Source organism: Oreochromis aureus, linkage group 7 (assembly GCF_013358895.1).
Source record: "Oreochromis aureus strain Israel breed Guangdong linkage group 7, ZZ_aureus, whole genome shotgun sequence".
NCBI lineage: Eukaryota > Metazoa > Chordata > Actinopteri > Cichliformes > Cichlidae > Oreochromis > Oreochromis aureus.
In genome coordinates, this window is record NC_052948.1 from 50,679,356 (window position 1) to 50,698,269 (window position 18,914).

Genomic DNA, 18,914 nt, shown 5'->3' on the forward strand with positions numbered 1-18,914 from the left:
GCTCGCCTGAAGTCTGGTGACTGTTAAAGTTAGCGAATGTAATTGTTATAGTCTTCAAACCATTCGGTGATAGTGGAAGATGCAATTCCCATCAGGACACAAGTGTTTTCTCACACTCAGAGCAACTCTGTATTGATTTGCAGTGACCCTTTTCTTCAAGCTGACCCAAATCATGTCAGGAAAAGAGCTCCACAGCCACCAGATCCCCCTCACCACAGGGACTCAAAGGTTTGGGTTTTCCCTGTAATTTGTCGGGTCAGCATGGGACACTGGCTCCATATCTGTGTGAGTGCTAGTGTGCTCGTGGATGTTATTGAAGTTAGTAGGATATCAGCCAGCACTTACAGGAATGCTGCAGCTGAGTCGCCCTCTGCACAAACACAAACTTCCTCCTTCTTCGCCCCACTTCTCTTCCTCCTCCATCCCTCTCCTGTGCTTTTCCATAACAAGCTGCACACAAAGGCAAGAATGCGCCAAGCTAAACAGTAACCATAGCTGCTCTCTTTCTTCATCTCACTTGCATGTTGTTGGATGCAGATCTATTTTCCTTGTAGATAAGAAGTAGTCAGCTGTTCCGCCGCTGGATGCTTTGTGCATCAGTACTTGTAATTTATCCGTCAGCTGGTTGCACAAACCCGACAGAAAGCTGAGGTTCCACATTCCTCATTGAGGTGTTAGTATTAAATTCAAGGATGATTTCATGTTTCTTTGATGATTGTATGTGTGCGTTTGCGTGTTGACTTAGGGATGGACCTTGGTGCCCAATCACAGCTAAGTGACTGTCGTCTGTGTCTGCACCAGTGACTTTTGCAGGCTGAAGTAATTCTCTTTTATTCCCTGGTGTCGAGAGCCTCTCCAAGGAGACTGAGCAGCACCTCTTTATCGCCCCATCATCCCCGCACTGAGTAAATACAAATCCCATAGGTCAAAAGTCCAGCGCTGTCCCCACAGCTCAGCGTTAACACATCATGGTTTCTGTGTACATGTGAGGAAACAGATGCAAACAGATCTCACTCACCAAAACATGTTTTAGAATAGCCATTAAGTTTGATGGTTCAAAGCTGTGGTCACGGTACAGCGTGTGCCTGGGTGGGCCTCTCCCGCGACTTCTGTTACATAGACCGAGCATGAAGTGAGATATTCCACTAAAAAGACTATATCTGAAAAAAAAATTAAAGTTGGTTTAAAGTCTGAAAATTGAGTTTCTTTTAGTTGAGGGGAAAACAGAAAAATGATGTATTTGTGAAGCAACCGTGATGAGAGCCGGGGTGGACTGAGACAAGATAGTCATCCAGGTAGAGAGAACATAGCAAACACAGTCTGACAGGCTGTGATTTTATTTATTTCTTTTTTTCTGCAAGTTTCCATTGGTCTGAAGCGAAAGAGACAGTGCGTGTGCGTGTGTGTGTGTGTGTGCGCGTGTGTGTGTGTGTGTGTGTGTGTGTGATCTCTCTTCTGCTTTTTTCCCCCTCCTGTCATAACACAAGAACTCTGCAATCTCTGCGGGGGCTATTTTCCAGCCCTGAGGGTATAGACTTCTTGAAACACTGATAACAGGATCCTGTAGTTAAACCTTCAGTGCATTAGCACAGAGAGCACAGTTTTGCTGCTGTTGTTGTTGTATTTAAACCTGGTTCGAATATGCAGCACATGTAAGTATCAATGATCAGTTTCCAGTTGTTCCATAGCTCTGTCTGTAACTTCAGGAAAACTTTCAGCTGGTTTTACTGTTGTCACTCTTGTAACACCATATTTGGTCACACAATGAAGCTGTTTAAATAAAATCACGTTTTTGTTTTACCACTAGTATTTAAGGGGAAACAGTTCGTCTAGGTGCCACACAAGGTTGGCGCTAAAAAGGAGTCCATCCACATTATAATAAACTTTAAATACCTGTAAATAAAAGATATATTTAAAGGCTGGTACTAAACGTAGTTTTGGTCTCTATACATAGTTTCTCTCCCACACAACAACTCTGAGTGCAGTGATTTAAAAAAAAAAAAAAAAAAAAAAAACTTTTTTAGCAAACTTAACTAATTCAATTGAGTAAAGGGTGTGGCTGCCTTGATGTGTCCGCTAGGTATCATCCACTACTTCAAGTCATTAAACTGGACCTCTGCAACATGTCTGTGCTGTTTGTGCCTTTTGGAGCATCGTTAACAGGCTAGTATTATGGCTTGCTGGGTAGTTTAAATCATCCCAGAAGTTTCTGTTTCAGTTTTTAGTGGTTTATTAGTTACTTGGCACTAATTAGTCAATATATGACAGTTTATAAATGTAACATGCTAGCTAGCAGTTGCTGCTAATTTAATCCAACTTCTGGTTTATAAAAACAAAACCTGGCAGTGTCCAGAATACTAATGTTGAAGCTTCTTTTTGTTTTATTTATTAATGATTAAAAATGTAGTACAATAGACAAAGAAGTGTGTGTTACAATGATGTCAAATAAACATAATAAAAAAGTTACAAATAATAATGGCTTTTAAAACCTTATTGTTAAAGAATAAATTGTGGGTAGGCAGAGTTCATTTTCCTCCAAGAAAATAAGGTAGTGTAGTGTCGTCTTTCAGCATTTGCATTTATGAATGTGGAATTTGGGAAAGAGTAAAATCAAACTGATGAGGTGAAATGCCTTAGAGCTGCTCTCACTAAAGTCAGTACAACCAAATAAAATAACCAAAGGCTGTCTAAAAGTAAAATAAATAAATAAATAGGAGCTAGTCTCCGGGTAAATCTCACAAAAAGAGCACAGTGTATATGTATCACTCTTGTATTTGTATAGGACGTTTTTCTATGAATTAATTTAAATGTAAAGGAAAAAAAAGGTGAAAGAGGGAAAAATCCTAACATTTCTAAACAACATGAACAAACAGACAGAATGGCTACAAAAACAATGGCGAACCCTTTTGGATTTATTGGTAAATTTGTATCTGGTCTGAGTAACTGAATACTAAACCTTCATTGTTGAACTACTGATTTGCCAGGAGAATACTATTAAATAACTTGTATAGAATAGAGCTTCACAAAACATCTAACCAGTATAGCTCGTAGTTCTACCCAAGAACACACATGGAGTTAAACTGTAGCAACATGGATTAATGATTTATATACTACAGAGGAACACTATAAGAATTATAAATGGATCTGATTATTATGAACAAACGAGTGCAAGATTCATTAAACTGCATGCCTTAAAACGTTCTGATTTAGTTGAGCTAAGCACCACACTGATATTGTACAAAGCACAAAATAATCTCCTTCTGAATTGTATTCAGAGGTTGTTTGAAATTTTAAACGAGGAGAAAAACTGAGGAAAAAAATTTCATAAAAGCAACAGATAATGGGTGTAAACTTGTGTAGCAATTGTGATGAGGGATTAACATTATGTTGTTGACTATGCGAGTTTAAAAAAATAAAATCTGGTGGTAAATATAAAAATGAGGTAGGCGTCTTTGGTGTTTGTTTTGGTGAAATCTAGTGCTGACATTTAGAATACGTTGTGTATATGTTGGCCAATAATTGTGTTTTTCCTGTCCAATGGAGGTCTTGATTGTCCAAATGTATTTATTTATGTAACCTGATTATTGCAGTCACTGTTATAATGACTGATCATGTTTTGGTGACAATAAATGAAAACACAAACTTTATTTATGAGAAATCTTTAGGTGTCATTTAACAGGCCAATGCTGCTTTTTGTGTCCTGTCTTAGTTATCTGGCATAAAAGCATGCTATGTTGTATTCACTCGTAAAAACAGCAGTATCAATGTATATATAGCAGATGAATCATGTTTTCAGGGACATAGAGGAACTTTTAATTGTTAGTCATTTGTTTCGGGGGAGGAAAAAAAGGAAGGCTGATTTTTCTTGTCCTGAGTACAGCAGAATAATTATCTGCTCCAGCAGAACAGAGTGCAGATACTGAATGTTCTTTTTCAAATCATTTGGAGGTAGATTAAAAACCCTGTGCAACAATATCTTCCTTACAATTTCATCAGTTATCACAGAGCCACTTAGCACAACCGGCTCCTTGTGGTTATAAAAACAATCCCTTCATGCAAAAGAACAATGTCTACGTAGGAAGTCAGGCATTGTTTTTATTTCACTGTGCTTTAAAACAGAAGCACATTGGTACAGCCATGCAAAAAGCGTGCTGGTATGCAAAATATTCCACACCGGACCTGTTTTCACATTGATAATTAACTAGATGCTATCAGTGTTCTCTGTCTGACATCTGCCTACCTGATTTGGATAGTTTTTTCTTTATCAACACAACTGGATAGGTGTACTGGGTAGGTAATGCTACCTTAACTGGGAGTATTAAATATCACAGTTTGCTTCCAGAGATCTATACCACAAAGACGGATTTCGTCCTTTCCATGTAACTCATGTGTTAACTCTGGGTTTTCTGTCCTATGATAGTGGTTCATTTCTTACCAGATTAAATCTCCATGGCAACCCACTCTGTAATCCTAACCTGCTCCAGATTAGAGGAATTGAGGAACCTATAACAGGTCACCATTGTACTTACTGACCTCATATCAAATTTCTATGACAATTAAGCCTATTGAATTCTGTTTTTATATTTAATAGGTTTAATCGTCATACGATATCTATAATATTTATAGTTGTTTACATGTATCCAGTCTAAAGTTTCTATATGCTCTGATTTTACTGGAATAGTTTTTATGTTCTGTTTTTAATCACCATTTTATTATCAACTGACAAAGTCTCTAATTGGAGTAGGTGACACTCATAGGGATCATTTTCTGTGAAACACACGTTTAAGATTGGTTAAATGTTCCCAACACCACACCTTTATTGGGAACGCACAGGGGAAACCCTGGGTTAACTTGGTACCCAACCTCATGTTGTTTATCCTGATTGCACTTCACTTCGTAGTATAGGGCCAAGAAGTGGGATATTCTCAGAATCCTGCGTCCTCCCTCCATTGCCCTCAATCTTTTAGGAAATTGCTCCTGGTCAAATCTACAATAGGTGTGCTTAGACTAGCATAGAGAAGAAATCCACATATTCGAGTTTAAAATACTACACTATGCAACCACCTGTTCGGTTCAGTTCAGTTTTATTTACATAGGCCCAAATCACAACAACTGTTGTGTCAAGGTCCTTTATATTGCCCCTTATTAAGATAGAGACCCTACAAAAATACAGACTAAGAACCCCAACAATCAGATGATACCCGATGAGCAAGCACTTGGCAACAGTGAGAAGGAAAAACTCCATTTTAACAGGCAGAAACCTCCAGCAGAAACAAACCTCCAGCTCAGGGAGAGGCAGTCATCTCCCATGACCAGTTGAGGGTTAGGGGAGAGAGGCTGTTGCCAAAAAGTCAAATATTTCTCCTTTAAAGGTCAACTGCATTCACTCCCAGGCTACACTGTGTCTGGCACTGCTGGCCAGACAAAGGCGCACATTTTCTAAACTCCCAGCTATCAATTGGTTTATACTGTTTTGAGCCCCCAAGGGCTCGAACTAGCACTTCCAGCTGTGGGTGGAGTCAAAACAGAAGCATGGCTCTTTTTGTAGTAGGTGCTGATGGAGACAGAGAGGTTATTTTATGAGTTTTTAGGGATGTATGAGATAAAGGTGTGACGATGCAGTTTTTGAATAGATGGAAGAAAGTAAATGAGCTAATGATAAGGGAAGACAATTAGCTGGATAAAGAAATGAAGAAATCATCAATGAGAAACAGAAAGGAGGTGAGAACACTGCACTCTATGGCCTTAGGTCTTTGACACTTGGTTTTCCGGTAACACCCTTTTGACCCAGCTGCTGTCTGTGAGCTTCCTGTGATCTCTGATGCTCTGACCTTACAAATGCAGCTCCCAAACACACACGTGCGCACACACACACACACACACACACACACACACACACACACACACACACACACACACACACACACACACACACACACACCTTTAAATCTTAAAATAGCTACAGTTAATAGCAGTTCCCCAGAGCCCCCAAGCAGGATGTTTCAGCAGTCTGAGACCAGCCACCACATGCAGCACAGCGCAGCTCTTTCATCGCTTTCTTCCGGATTCTGATTAGAACTGGTGTTTTTTAATTTAAATTTCATTGAGTACGACTGTTTACAGCTCGCCGTCTGCTTGTGGGGTAGAGTCGGATACGGGAGCGAGTTATAGCGAGAGGGTGGTGGTGGGGCAATTTCCACGCGCTTGTGAAGATCCATCGCACGCAGATGTTGAAAACATGTGGAAGCGCTGGCTGCAAGTTCCACACACAGCAATTAGTGTAGAGCTAAACGATGTGTGTTCGCGTGCGTCCTTTATGCACGAGCTTCCCTCTTGAGCGCTTGTAGCAGCCAGCTGTATGTGGGGGGAGATTTCCGAGACGAAGTTAACTGGAGGGGTAAATTTATTAAAGTTGAGCGGAGAAATGCGCACTGCTGACTTAATTGTGCCAGTGCTGATGATAACCTTAATCAAGCCCATTTTCTCATGAATGATTTTCTGATTTTATTTATTTATTTATTTTAGATTGAATGCATTTGTTGTCTGGTAACATATACTAAAAACGATATAGTATGTGGAGCATCATAACAGATTGAGAGGTGCAGGTATCACCACTGTTTTCCTAGGATTTATAAAGCGGCCCCTGCAGCCCTCCTAACATGGACTCTCTTCTATGTAGGCATGGACTCGTCTTGACACACTTGACAGACAGGGCTCTTGAGTTTTGTACAGATATAGTGATTTTAGATGAGTCTAATTCTGATTATTTTATCTCTGACTGCACATTTCTAAGCTCAGCATGCCTCCATGACATTAATGCTCAGCTAGTTTGCCTTGTCTTCACAGAGCAATGGATCACTGCTCAGAGGATCGGGCTTTTTCAATTACAGAGACTTGAATTTGCTCCATGTCAGAGCATGTTATGTCTGTCTGCTTTTTGATGCTCTGGACCACGTGCGTTTCTCTTCTGTTCTCTTTGTGTGGGCTCGGGATGCGAGCCTATGCTTCGCACAGCAGGAAGTGCTGTTCCTATGCTTGTTCTTCAATTACTGTGTGCACTTAATACAGTCAACCAGCCTGTTAAGCAGCAGACAGCTAATTTAGCACAGCTCAGCTTGATGAGCGAACAGAAAAGACAGCACTGACAAACACATCTTCCGTGTGTGTGTCTGTGTGTGGCCTGTTAGGATGTGCTCTAAATGCAAATACCATATTAGACACGTGTCACATTTGATGCAGTTTTTGGTCATGTCATAGCAATCCTGGGCCACTTCAGTCCTTAATTAGCTGAAACCAGAATATTCTAATGCATAAATATTTCCACCCTAAAGTCAAAGTTGATGCAACATCAAAACTTCCCCAAAAGTTGGTATGTAAAAGATGCATAATGGACAACTTATGTCAAACTTGAAGAAAATTGTAAAAGAATCACACGTTAACAATTTCAAGATTTTGGTAATATCCTGATCTCAACAAAATGGTCATTGCACCTATTAAAACTAATGCCTGACTATAGATTTATGTGTGCGTATGTGTGTGTGAGGATGTTTAAAGTCATGTACAACTACCCACATTTATCACTAATCTAATTTATTCCATTAGAGCTCATTTAACTGTTCTAACATGCCCTAATTGAAGTCCCCACCGAGACCTCTGAGTGTGTCTCTTGGAGTCTTTGTTTCTTTATATTCTGCTAGAAAACACAAACTAAGTGCAGAAAACTATTGAAACATGTGCAAGCATTTATGGAAAAACAATTTTTATGGGCTTGACAGTCAATATAAGTCTGTCAAGTCGATATATCAATGGCCTCTGTCCAGATGATCCCACACTGCTTCAATAATGTTAACATCCGGGCTCTGGGGAGACCAATCCAAGACTGATTTTTAAAAACTACACAGTGGAAAGCTACCCATGTATGCTTTCATTGCATTTCCAGATTATTGCCATGTTAAAACATTAAGCCCAAGGCATGATACTGATAATATATTATATATATAAGTTCACCCACCGGCTAACATCTGATCTTTCTGCTCTCTACCTGTGAGCTAGCACTTTGCAGTGACGGCTGTCTGAAATCTGTGAGGACTTGCATGCTCGACATCACTCACATTCCTCTTGGACGTGTCCAGATATGCTTGTTCTTTGCACATTCACAGTTTTTGACTCCACAGCTCTTTCAAAACTTATTCAGATGACTGTGTTCTTATATCATGAAGGTCTGTGTGTCTGAGTTCAGAGGGAAAACTGAAAACTACACGAGAGACGTAAGATAACATATCACAGATGACTTTAGTAAATGGGTGACGGGTGGGAAAATAAGAAATGGAAATGTAATGTGCATGTCTTTATATCATGTCAAATATAAAATAAAAAAATGAAAGGGCTTATTTTTGTTCTTATGAAAGTTTAAACTATTTTGTATAAGCACTGAAAGCATTCATAGTCTGCTTAAAGCCTTTGCTAAAGTTGATGAAGGCATTAGGTTAAGGTTTGAGCTTGTGATGTTGTTGTGTTTCATCCCCATCAGAAGCTTTTCTTTTTGTAGAGTGTTTTGAGTTCACTCCAGTTTGAGCCCATTTGGCACCACAAGCTCCAAACCTTTATTTCTATCACGGTGCCTGTGTCAAAGGTCAGCCTGGTCAGTCTGACACTTTGATCAAGTTATGTTTGGAGTCTGTCTCCTTCCTCTTTGAGTTTCTTTTTGGTCTTTTGATTCTTCAGTTTGTCTTGAAAATGAAAGGTTGAGCGAGTTTTAAAAGCAATCATAATGTTTGGCATGATTTGCACTTTAAAATGCATCACGACTATTGTGAAATATGGGGGGAAAAAATTGTTTTCTTAAGCGGAAAGAAGAACAGTGCCACCCCCATATGTATGTAGCTTAGCAGACTGAAGGGAAACCGTCTAGTCTCTGTCCAAAGCTCTGTTCAGCTCCTATAAAATGATTTGATAAATGATTTAAGCAAGTACAGTATAGCCTGTTAATTAGTTGGCTTTGGAGGTGCTGATTAGTGAGTTTATTTGATTCATGTTTTTACAATTCTAAGACCAAACGTTAAGTCCTCTCTCTGTTCACAGAGTCTCCTCCAGAGAGGACAGGACGCCGCCGCAGTATGCCGGGGTCCTCGGACAAGAGCACACCCTCCATGGAGCCTACATCCACCGCTGCGACGCCTTTCAGAGTCACCGTGAGTACTGTGAGTTTGTCTTTGTTTTCCTTTTTTCTGCCTCTTCTTTGTTTTATTCTCTGACTTTGTCATTTTCTCCCCCTTGATGTGCCTTAGCAGGCTGTTTCTTATAGAACAGGTTTTCTTTTTTTCCCTTCTCAAAGCTCGTCTGGCATCCAGATGGAAAGATGCCAATCTGAAACTCATTTGCTTTAAGTGTTTGGAACGGGGCCTTGGATGTTTGGCGTCTATGCAACACAAATACATTTGCACAATTTGGGTTTCTACTCAGCACTTAAACCCTCATTGATTTTTATTTCCCTTTATTAAATTTCTTATTCGAATAGTTCAAGTGAGCTAAGGCGCGCACATACTCCCGCACCTGTTCGTGCACGGCATCCATCCGCCGTCTAGCACGCTTGTCCTCTCCTCGGTCAAGCGCGCACACAAATGCAGAGCAGTGCTTTGCCTGTCATGTTGCATAATTCTGCTATGCTTTCTGCCATGTTTAATTCAGCAGATAAACAACCAGTTGATTAAGCAAAAGCATCCTCTATGAGTCATCAATTTAAAGATAATTAGCAATTAGCGGCGCACATTTCCATTAATAAATAATGAGCGGGGAGATGTCGCCCCAAAGGTGAACTGTAAACAGTCGAAGTTAGGCCAACAGAGCCACACACACTCAGTAATTAGAATATTCTTTATGAGACACTATCTTTGTATAAACCATCAGCCTTTGCAGGTACACCAGTGGACTTAGTTAAGAGCTTCACACTCTTGCATCATTCCTGAAACCAGAAATTATATATTTGCTTTCTTTCATTTCCTTCTTTTCCCCCACCATCAGCAATATTCTGCACTCAAATGACTCTAGTGCTCTAATAAAAGCCCACAGTCAATGTAATAACAATAAACAGTAGATCCACTAGTGCTGGACCACCTGCAGGGTGACAATAAAGTCTGTTACTCATATAAGACGATCACAGATTGCCAACCTAGAGATGGCGAAACTCTAATCTGTCATTATAAAAAGATGGAAATGGTATTGGGACAGGTGTGTGTGTGTGTGTGTGTGTGTGTGTACTCGTTCTCTGACCTTTTAATTACCATTGTAAATGCTACCACTGTAACCGGACTTCCCGAAATTTAAAAAAGAAAAGGAGAACTGAAAGCTTGCGGAGAGCAATATAAGAACCAAATGAAGAAGTAAGAGCTTGGAGGAGACAGAGAGGCTCAGGTAGGATGGGCTAGACACTGAGTAAGCATCTCCTCAGCAGCTCCTTTGTACTTTCCAAAGGAAAAGGGTAGAGGAGTGCAGCACTGCTGGTCACATGACCACTTAACTTGCTTCTGATGTTTTATTGATGAGCAGCAGTAACTTTTTGTGTAAGGAAAACAAGCTTCCTCAGGGGATGTTTAACCCTCTCCTGCACTTTTCCCTATACTGCCCCCCTCTGGCATCTATCGGTATTACAGCAAAAGTTCCCCTCACCGCAACATTCTTACCTGCACCTGTTATAAGTAACATTTGACCATTATTTTTAGTGACCAATATTTTCTGCTTAAATTACTGAAGGGAAACGATGATTTTACCAACACAGAGACTAGCAGATCATATAGATACTTGTACACTGAAGACAGATGCAATAGAGATTAATATACAACCATATTGTTATAAAGATAACCCTGCTGTGTTCACACTGTAGACAGTATGCTGCTCTTGGCCTCTTCCTCCTATAGAGAAGGGAAGATCATGTTTTATGCTGATGATGTCTGTTTCCTACTGACTAATGAGTGCAAAAGCAGGGCTTACTGGAAAAGCACTGTCAACTTCAACTCAGTTTGAGAGCTTAATGACAAGTATAGGTATTCCTTGAAGACAGAGACAGGATGTATCTTGATGCCAAGCATGCATAAATATACCACAACCTAAGAGGCAGTAAATGTCGTACACAGCACCACACATATTTTAAATTTTAGTGCATATACCTTCTGTAATTGTCATAGCATATGTATCTATGTGTGTTCCCTAACTCATCTTAGACATGTTAAAAAATCTGGATTAAACCTACTATATAAACTGCCTAGGTTATAATCTATACACACTACAAAGCTGATCATCTGAAAATGAACAGCAACGGTACGTCTACCATACGTGTGCATTGCTGACATTACGTGCACGTGACATGTGTAATGTTGTGCAATGCTAGCAGTGTCTGCAATTGATTATTTTGTATTATACAATGAAAATTTAGCTTGCAAAAATAAAGATAAATATGTTTTTATCATTCACTGGTTTGGTTTTTATGAAGACCCATTTTTGCCATCTCATTATATACTGTGATATAATGAAGATTAAAAAAATAGCATGCTAAATTAACATGTCTGTGTTTTCATACTTGAGCAAAACTGTCACAGACCTGGCAAAAAAAACCCCTGTATTGCAGGTTTTTGCTAGTAACGAATAGAATTTGACGTTTTTTTCTTTTCTTTTCTTTTTTTTTTTTTTTTTTTTTTTTTACATTTTTGAGCGCTAATAGTTTGTAATGCGGGGGAAAATAAGGTATCTAGGACTGAAAAACAAGTAAAGGAAGTTGTGAAAGTAATTTTTTTCTTAGCTTTATTAAATATGTTATATAATATATTTTTTTTTTCAATCATCAGATTCTTAGAGAGCAAAGTGGGAACTTCAGATTTGACTAACTCTATTAAAATATCCATAAATCAATCATAACAACATATTAACATTATTATTATTGATAGTTTGATGCTAATAGAGCCCTTTGAATTGAAACTGAATGTTGAATGGATGGACAGATGGATAAGATACAAACATGGTGCGCACACAAATGTTGGACCGCAAACAGGAAGACAGGCAGTGGTTTTCCTGCATCTTCTACTTTTTTAGCAATAACAAACCACCCCACACTTTTCTTCTACAGTGAAAAGAGTTGTGGCGACATCTAAAGTAGTCCTCCTAGGCCTTGAGCTAAATCTGTCAAAATGTTTTTTTGTCATGTACTCTGCAGCGACTGGATTCAGGATCTGCACGTGCACGGTTAATCCATGCACACGCAAAAGCACAACTTCTCTAAAACAATTGCTCGCCAGAAGGCAAGACAAAAATCATTCGAGTCAAGAATAGTGGAAAATGTTCAAAATGTGACTGTAAAAGTTACAACTTGATACTTTCTAATGTGCAGTGCTTGTTTAAAGAGCAGACAAACAAATCTTATCTAAATCTTTCACGTCCACGTCCCGCTGATTGCGCTAGCTGAGTGGATTGATTTGACTTAGCTCTTTATCCTATCTCTCCCTAACTCCATTCTCCCTACCTTCTAGCCCCTCTTAGATAATAGCAGGGGGTCTAATTGGACAGGTAGGTCTCTTGTTTTCATCAGGTTGTTCTAGAGGAGGACAAGAGAGGTTGACGTGAAAGCAGGGAACACCCTGCTGATTGTCCAGGCACTGATTCTATCAGCCCCCATTAAGGGAGCCTGGAATTGCCAAGCCAAGGGAATAGCATTAACTCGTTGCAAGCATTTACTTTAATTTCAAGAAGAAAAAAAGCCCAATTACACAATGAGCTAAACTCTTAGTGCTGATTTAATGAACTTGGACAGGCTGAGATTACGATCAAGAATGCAGGCCTGTTATACACTCACACACAAGCGGGCATGTACAGAGCTGCACTGTAAACAAGTATCGTATTAATTATAGATGGACTCTTTTGACAGACATTAAGTTTCAGGGGCCTAGTGCAATAAAGGACAGACAGGTTGTTAAAAACCAAGCACGATGAGCAGAATATTCTATTACCCTCCTTCTCATTAGCTGTGAACCGTGGCAGTATGAATTGATTAAAGAGCTCAATGAAATTCACACTAACGTGCGACACTATAATGCCTCCGTTTAGGTTTCTGTGTAAATAGGAATTTGCAAAGGACCTGACCTTAGAGGGAAAAACATGCAATGCTGATGAAGACCAACCGCAGCATTGTTGAACGAGAAGCGAATCAATGTAAAGATCTCAAACACCGTTAAGCTGAGCTCGTCGGGGGATTGTATTCTCATTAGCGAGTTGCTTTGGTGCGTGGCAGAGTGACGGCGTGATGTATGCCCTCTCATTAAGGTGTCAGGTTTTGTTTTTGTTTTGTTGGCGTCGCTTGCCATTTTCCCTTTGAGAACCTACAGCACGATATAATGGGAAGAGGTCAAGCGTCCCACAGCGATGTTAGCCATCTCTGCTTACTGTATGATAATTGGCGTCCTATAGTTTGGCAACATTTGTTCAGACAAACACCAGGATTATTAACCGCGGGGAGGACCGAGCTTATTTGAGCATCTGTCGTTTCAAGTGCCGGCTGGATTCTCTCCCATCGGCTGTTCCTCCGCTTTAGCGCCCATCCGCCAGCAACCTTGTCACTCGTTTGGTATTCTTTTGCTTTCTCCCTCATTTAATTTGATTCTATTGCTTCTTCTATCAACTCATGCTCTGCCACCTCCACATCGTGCTCCACTTTTTTCCCATTTATCCTGCTCCTGTAGCTCATCCCTTTTCTGCAGGCACGCGCTGTCATTTTCTCAATTTTTTGACTGGTCCCACCTCTATTTCTGCTTCTTCGTCTTCTTCTATTTCTTTGCTCTCTGGAGGTGCTGAAGGCAAATTCAGTGCTGAAATTTTTTGGGACCAGATTCCACTGTGTCTCGTTGACCCCTTTGGGTCTTAAGCTAATGTTAATATAGGCATCAGTCATTCTTGAGAGGAAATAGTGTGAGGGGAGAATAGGTTGTTCTCTTCTGCTGACCTGTATCCTTTCCAATTGCTCTGCGAGGGCTTTGACAGGTTAACTGATATATGGAGCGGTGTCTTGTATTTCTTTTCTATGATTCTTTTTTCTTTTCCCCACTTCTCTTTTAATGTCACGTCACTGTCTGCGTACACCGGGGAGAGCGAAATAGAGAAATTATAGCTTTGTGCGCGTCTCTCGCTCTTTTTTTTTTTCCTTCTAGATTCTAATTTTCTTTCTGCTCCATTCTTCCGAGGCCATCTATCAGGGGAAGGGGAGAAGTAAAAACAAAATGAGCAGCCACTAATCAATCCACCTCGCCTGCAGGGACGTGTTTCTATTCACTGACTTATTTCTGCAAATGGAGGGGAGGGGGGCATTTTAATTTGTTAGCTGTGAATATACCAACTGTAGCAAGTGCCCCACACACGTACACTCTAGGGCTTACGAGGAAGAAGCATGGTTTTGTGAATGATGATGTGTTGAAATGCAGAAAGGTGCGTCTTTTTTGTCAGAAGGTCAAAATCTTTTACCTTGTCTTTGAGACTTCTCGTCATGTCGGTAACCGTGATGCTAAATGCATTCCAGCTGCGCAGTGTCTGACTCATATTTGTCATTGTTTTCTATGGGCGCCTATGCTAATTTAACCACATGCCCACATAAAAGCACATGCTCATGCACTCACATACACAGAATGAATGAATTATGTATTTATACGACTAATAATATACAAGAAAGGGACTGAGAGCGAATTAGATCGAGAAAAAGGAGCCCTGTCAAAAGCATCAGGTGTCTCGCTCTCTAACAGCAGTGACTCAGCCCCGTTCATTTAGCTAATAGCCCCTGAACAGAGTTCATTGGTGGCAGGTAGCAATCGTCAGCCATTTGCTGCCCACCTCTTTGTTGGCTTATGCACATATGTTGCCAGGTATTGCTAATATAAGGCTTGCATACAAAAAAGAAAATCAATCTGATTGTTGCTATTCAGTATGCGCAAAATTAGTTCAAATGTCATTATAGCACAATTAGAATAAATATTGAACAGTTGTTCTGAATTGTTCGAGCCCACATCTTGGTGTTAATTTGAAAAACAAAACAGTACTTCATAACCAATCTACAATAATCTGTTTCTTCAGCCTTTATAATTCTTTATATAGCAGTACCATATCTGTGCACATTAGCTGTCTCTTGCTTCACACTGCATAAGACCTTATAACCACTTCAATAATAGCAAAGAGCTGGAAATTGTTATATGCTGCCACTGATTTTTAGTCCAGTTCTTGTGTAATTTGGCATAGCTTCTTCTTTGTCTTCCATTTGTCCAGTTTCCTCAAATTTTTTTAAGGACATGTTGCACCCCATTATTTTTAGCTACTAACGCTTTATCTTTGGCAGTTTTTGTAGGTTCGGCTAAAGAAATGGCAACAAATGATATTTATTTGTGACAGGCAAAAACACTTCATTTGTTGTGTTTTTCCATCATTTGTCAGTATTTGTCACTGTTAGTAGCAAAGTAACAAAGGGCCTGAAGATACCTTGACTTTTTTAATGGTTGTTAAGTAGTTTGACATTCTTCTGAAAGTAGTTAGGATCAAGAGTGGAGTAAAAATGAGTTATTTACTCATTTTCAGCAGCCAATTCCCAAAGAAAAACTTTGTAAGACCTTGAGAAAAGTTGGAGAACTATCGCTCAAGACCACTTTTAAAACAATTGCAAAAATGTCTGGTTACTTGGAAGCAAAATCCAAAGAAATGAGGGGTACATTGAGACTTTTGCACAGCACTGGACCTCCAGAGCCACATAGGGAATTTTGCTGTTGTTTTTGTGGGCCGTCAGGTTCTTTGAGGTGTTAAAATCGATTCTGTGCACTTTTATATTTAGTTTTTTTGGTCCTTTTTCCAAACGTGTTCCTCCAGTTGTTTCGCTACCATCTAGAAATTCAGATGCAGCTGAGAGTAGCTCCTCCATTTCCTTTGAGCATTGTGTTGTGGGATGGTAAGTGTGCACCAACAGCACACTCAAAAAGAACTGTTCTTCTGTGTGAATACTGAATACTGGCTGTTTAAAGTACAAACTTTCCCCTCAGCATTCTGCTGACAGTACAGTAGCAGTAGTGCTGTCACCGTACTTCCCCAACTTCAGCCTTGAAAAAAATACGGCTATCCCACGCGACGTTGGATACCACACGCCCGCTAACGATACACAAACATTCTTATGACTGGCGTGAGCTTAAATATGTTGTCATTAGCAAGTCTTTGTTCCTAGGCCAGAGTGCCTCCTGGATGACAGGTGTTGTTCATCAGGATGCCGGGGCTCCTCTGTGATCAGCTGGCAGGCTGTCTGGAAGTCACTCTAATTATCCCTATTTCGCTGTTGCCTGGGGCGACCTGTTCACACTGTAGGTGGTAATTATACAGGTGTGTTTATGGCGTGAATGGGAAGCAGGGAGGTCTTTTAGCCTCTAGCTTGTATAAGAATATGAAGATGAATCACTATAGGTATTAGGTTTGTTGAGCTACTTTGTTTCCTAAAGCTACTCAGTGGATATTGAGCCTATTAAACAGCTGCCTGAACACCTGATCAGTTTAACCACTAACCGGTTTGCTACTTTTTCCTACACACAGGTGTACTTTAAAATTCCCTCAAGTTTGTGCTTTCACCCAACGATGCCATATACACCCTCTTAATTACGAGTCCTTTTTTGTTATATATAATAATGTTTCTTCGCAGTTAAGTCTTTAAAAACAAAAAGGTGATAAAACAGGCTTTTTTTTTTTGTCTCCCTAAACTTGCAACATCATACTGTTTATGCACCACGTCTCATTATTCCCTCGCTTTTAATGCCAGCCAACAGTTGCCATGGAGATGGCGAGGCGCTTGGGGGAGTGCGATTGCAGATGTTGGAAGAAGCAAACAACTCAGACAAAGAAGAATGAGAAAACTAATAAAAGGGTGCATCAATAGAAACACTGCATGGGGGGGGGGGACACGTCGCAAGATTTGTCACAAATACATAATTAGTGATGTGGGGAAAAACTATAATTTCTTCATGCATATGATCAGCCTTCTTTTTGTGTGTGTGCTCTTTGAGAATGTTCTTTTAGTCGAGCTTCTTTTTGTAAGTGTGTGACAATATGCTGGTAGTTTTATGTCTCTTTGTGCTTGGGAAATGCTTTGTGCGTCTAACCTTGTACTGACTTTTCTTTTCTAGCGTGAGCCTTTTTTTCTAGCTTTGATATGACATCTGTACCCATTTATTACCCTTTAACTATCCAGAACACTTGGTCTATTCTTGAATTTAGGATGTGGTGCTTAAATCCTGGTATTAATATGTTATGTCTTAGTGCCAAGTTAGGCAGTGACGCTGTCTTATTGACTGTCTTTCTCTGCATCAGGGCTTTCTAAGTCGACGGCTGAAGGGCTCCATTAAGCGCACAAAGAGTCAACCCAAACTTGACCGCAATTCCAGCTTCAGACACATCCTTCCTGGCTTCAGGAGCGTTGACAATGACAGGTAATTGTTTGGTTATTATTCCTGTACACTCAGCTTCTTCGCATATCAGCTCTCGTGCCCTCCTTTGGCCGACGGCAGGTTATTTAGTTCACTGTTGACATATTGTATTGCAATGTCAGTGCACTGAAAAAAAATAATAATAATGAAAAAAGGGAAATCCACAATCAGTCTGTCACTTCCCATATGTCTCTTTGTTTTGTTTGTTCCCCCTTCCATTCTCATGTCATGTCATAGCACGCAGTAATATGTTTGGCTCAGAGTAGAGCTGTGGATTTAAAGTTACGTCTGTAATTCATGTTAGAGCTTGTGCTGAAATAATATATATGTTTGTTTGGTTTTGCAGTAAGGCCTAGGCATGTGTAATATAGACGGTCATGTTACATTGTTGTTGACAAAAAAACCAAATGAGTGTGGCTGTGAGTTAACTGCAAAGGTAACTGTGTTTTTTGTTAAATAAATGCCAAAAATACTGTCCAAGAGGTCAGTTCTCTGACTTACATTAGTGGAGACAGCTTGTGTCAGCCTTAATTCAGTTTGAACAAGTGGCTTACTAAATAATTCACCCTGTGTACAGTTGTTCCAAATGAGAAAATTGGCTGTAGAGACCAAAATCATTTTTTGCCACCAGGCTGTATACTTTGATTTAGTTTTCAGTCTTATTCTTTTGACTAAAATGTCATTTTAGTATGAATTTAAATGTAATACTGTCAGTTTAGTCTAGTTTTAGTCGACTAAATATCATAAGATTACAGTAGATTAAATACAACATTGATTTCAGTCAACTAAAATAAGTAGGGTAAGTCTGTTGTGTTGTTAGCCATGAGAATTGCTCCACACAGTTTATAAAACTTCCTATTTTCCTTGACATCAAATGTAAAATGTATCTACTTTTCTCTCCCTCCAAAGTGTTGACATTTTGCCAGTTTTCAGGAGAAACAGGAGAGTATGGGATATACTTGTACCATTTTCCCAAAGAAAAAGTTTGACCATTTCCAGAGAGCAGATTAAATGTGCGCATCTAACGCAAGGACATTACTTGTGATTGGATCACTTCCAAGCTCGTATTGCCTTTAAAAATATATATATATATATTTCTGATTGGATCTCGTCTCTCTAGGACATTTTATCTCATTTTATTTGTTGACGAAAGTGTCAGTACATTTCATCATTGTATAGCAAATGCATTGTCTTTTTGTCAAAAAGTAAAGAAAAAAAGGTTCTTGACAAAAACTATCATGAAAATTTGTCAATGAAATTAACACAAATTAAGGTGTCCTGTTTGCCCGTTTGCATATGTACACTGTGATCAGATGGAGACAGTATGTGTTACTGTACAACCAGTGTGTTGAGTACTCTTGCCTGTACTGTTGTTGGTCTGTCAGCCAGCCGCAGAGGAAAGTGAAGTTATAACATACAAAGAGTTGAAGTGAAACAGTG

At 39.7% G+C, this 18,914-nt stretch overlaps 1 protein-coding gene across 3 annotated transcripts in view; it reads left to right on the top strand.

Moving 5' to 3' along the window:
- dab2ipb (DAB2 interacting protein b) overlaps positions 1-18,914 on the top strand; it is a 152,530-nt gene that overhangs the window by 50,594 nt on the left and 83,022 nt on the right. For 2 of the 3 annotated variants that reach the window (XM_039615304.1, XM_031754603.2), the window contains exons 2-3: positions 9,082-9,200; positions 17,359-17,477. In XM_039615304.1, the coding sequence (XP_039471238.1) occupies positions 9,117-9,200; positions 17,359-17,477 (203 nt within the window). In that variant the 5' untranslated portion in view covers positions 9,082-9,116. The remainder of the gene's footprint in view (positions 1-9,081; positions 9,201-17,358; positions 17,478-18,914) is intronic. The other variant, XM_039615305.1, reaches the window with a different exon arrangement.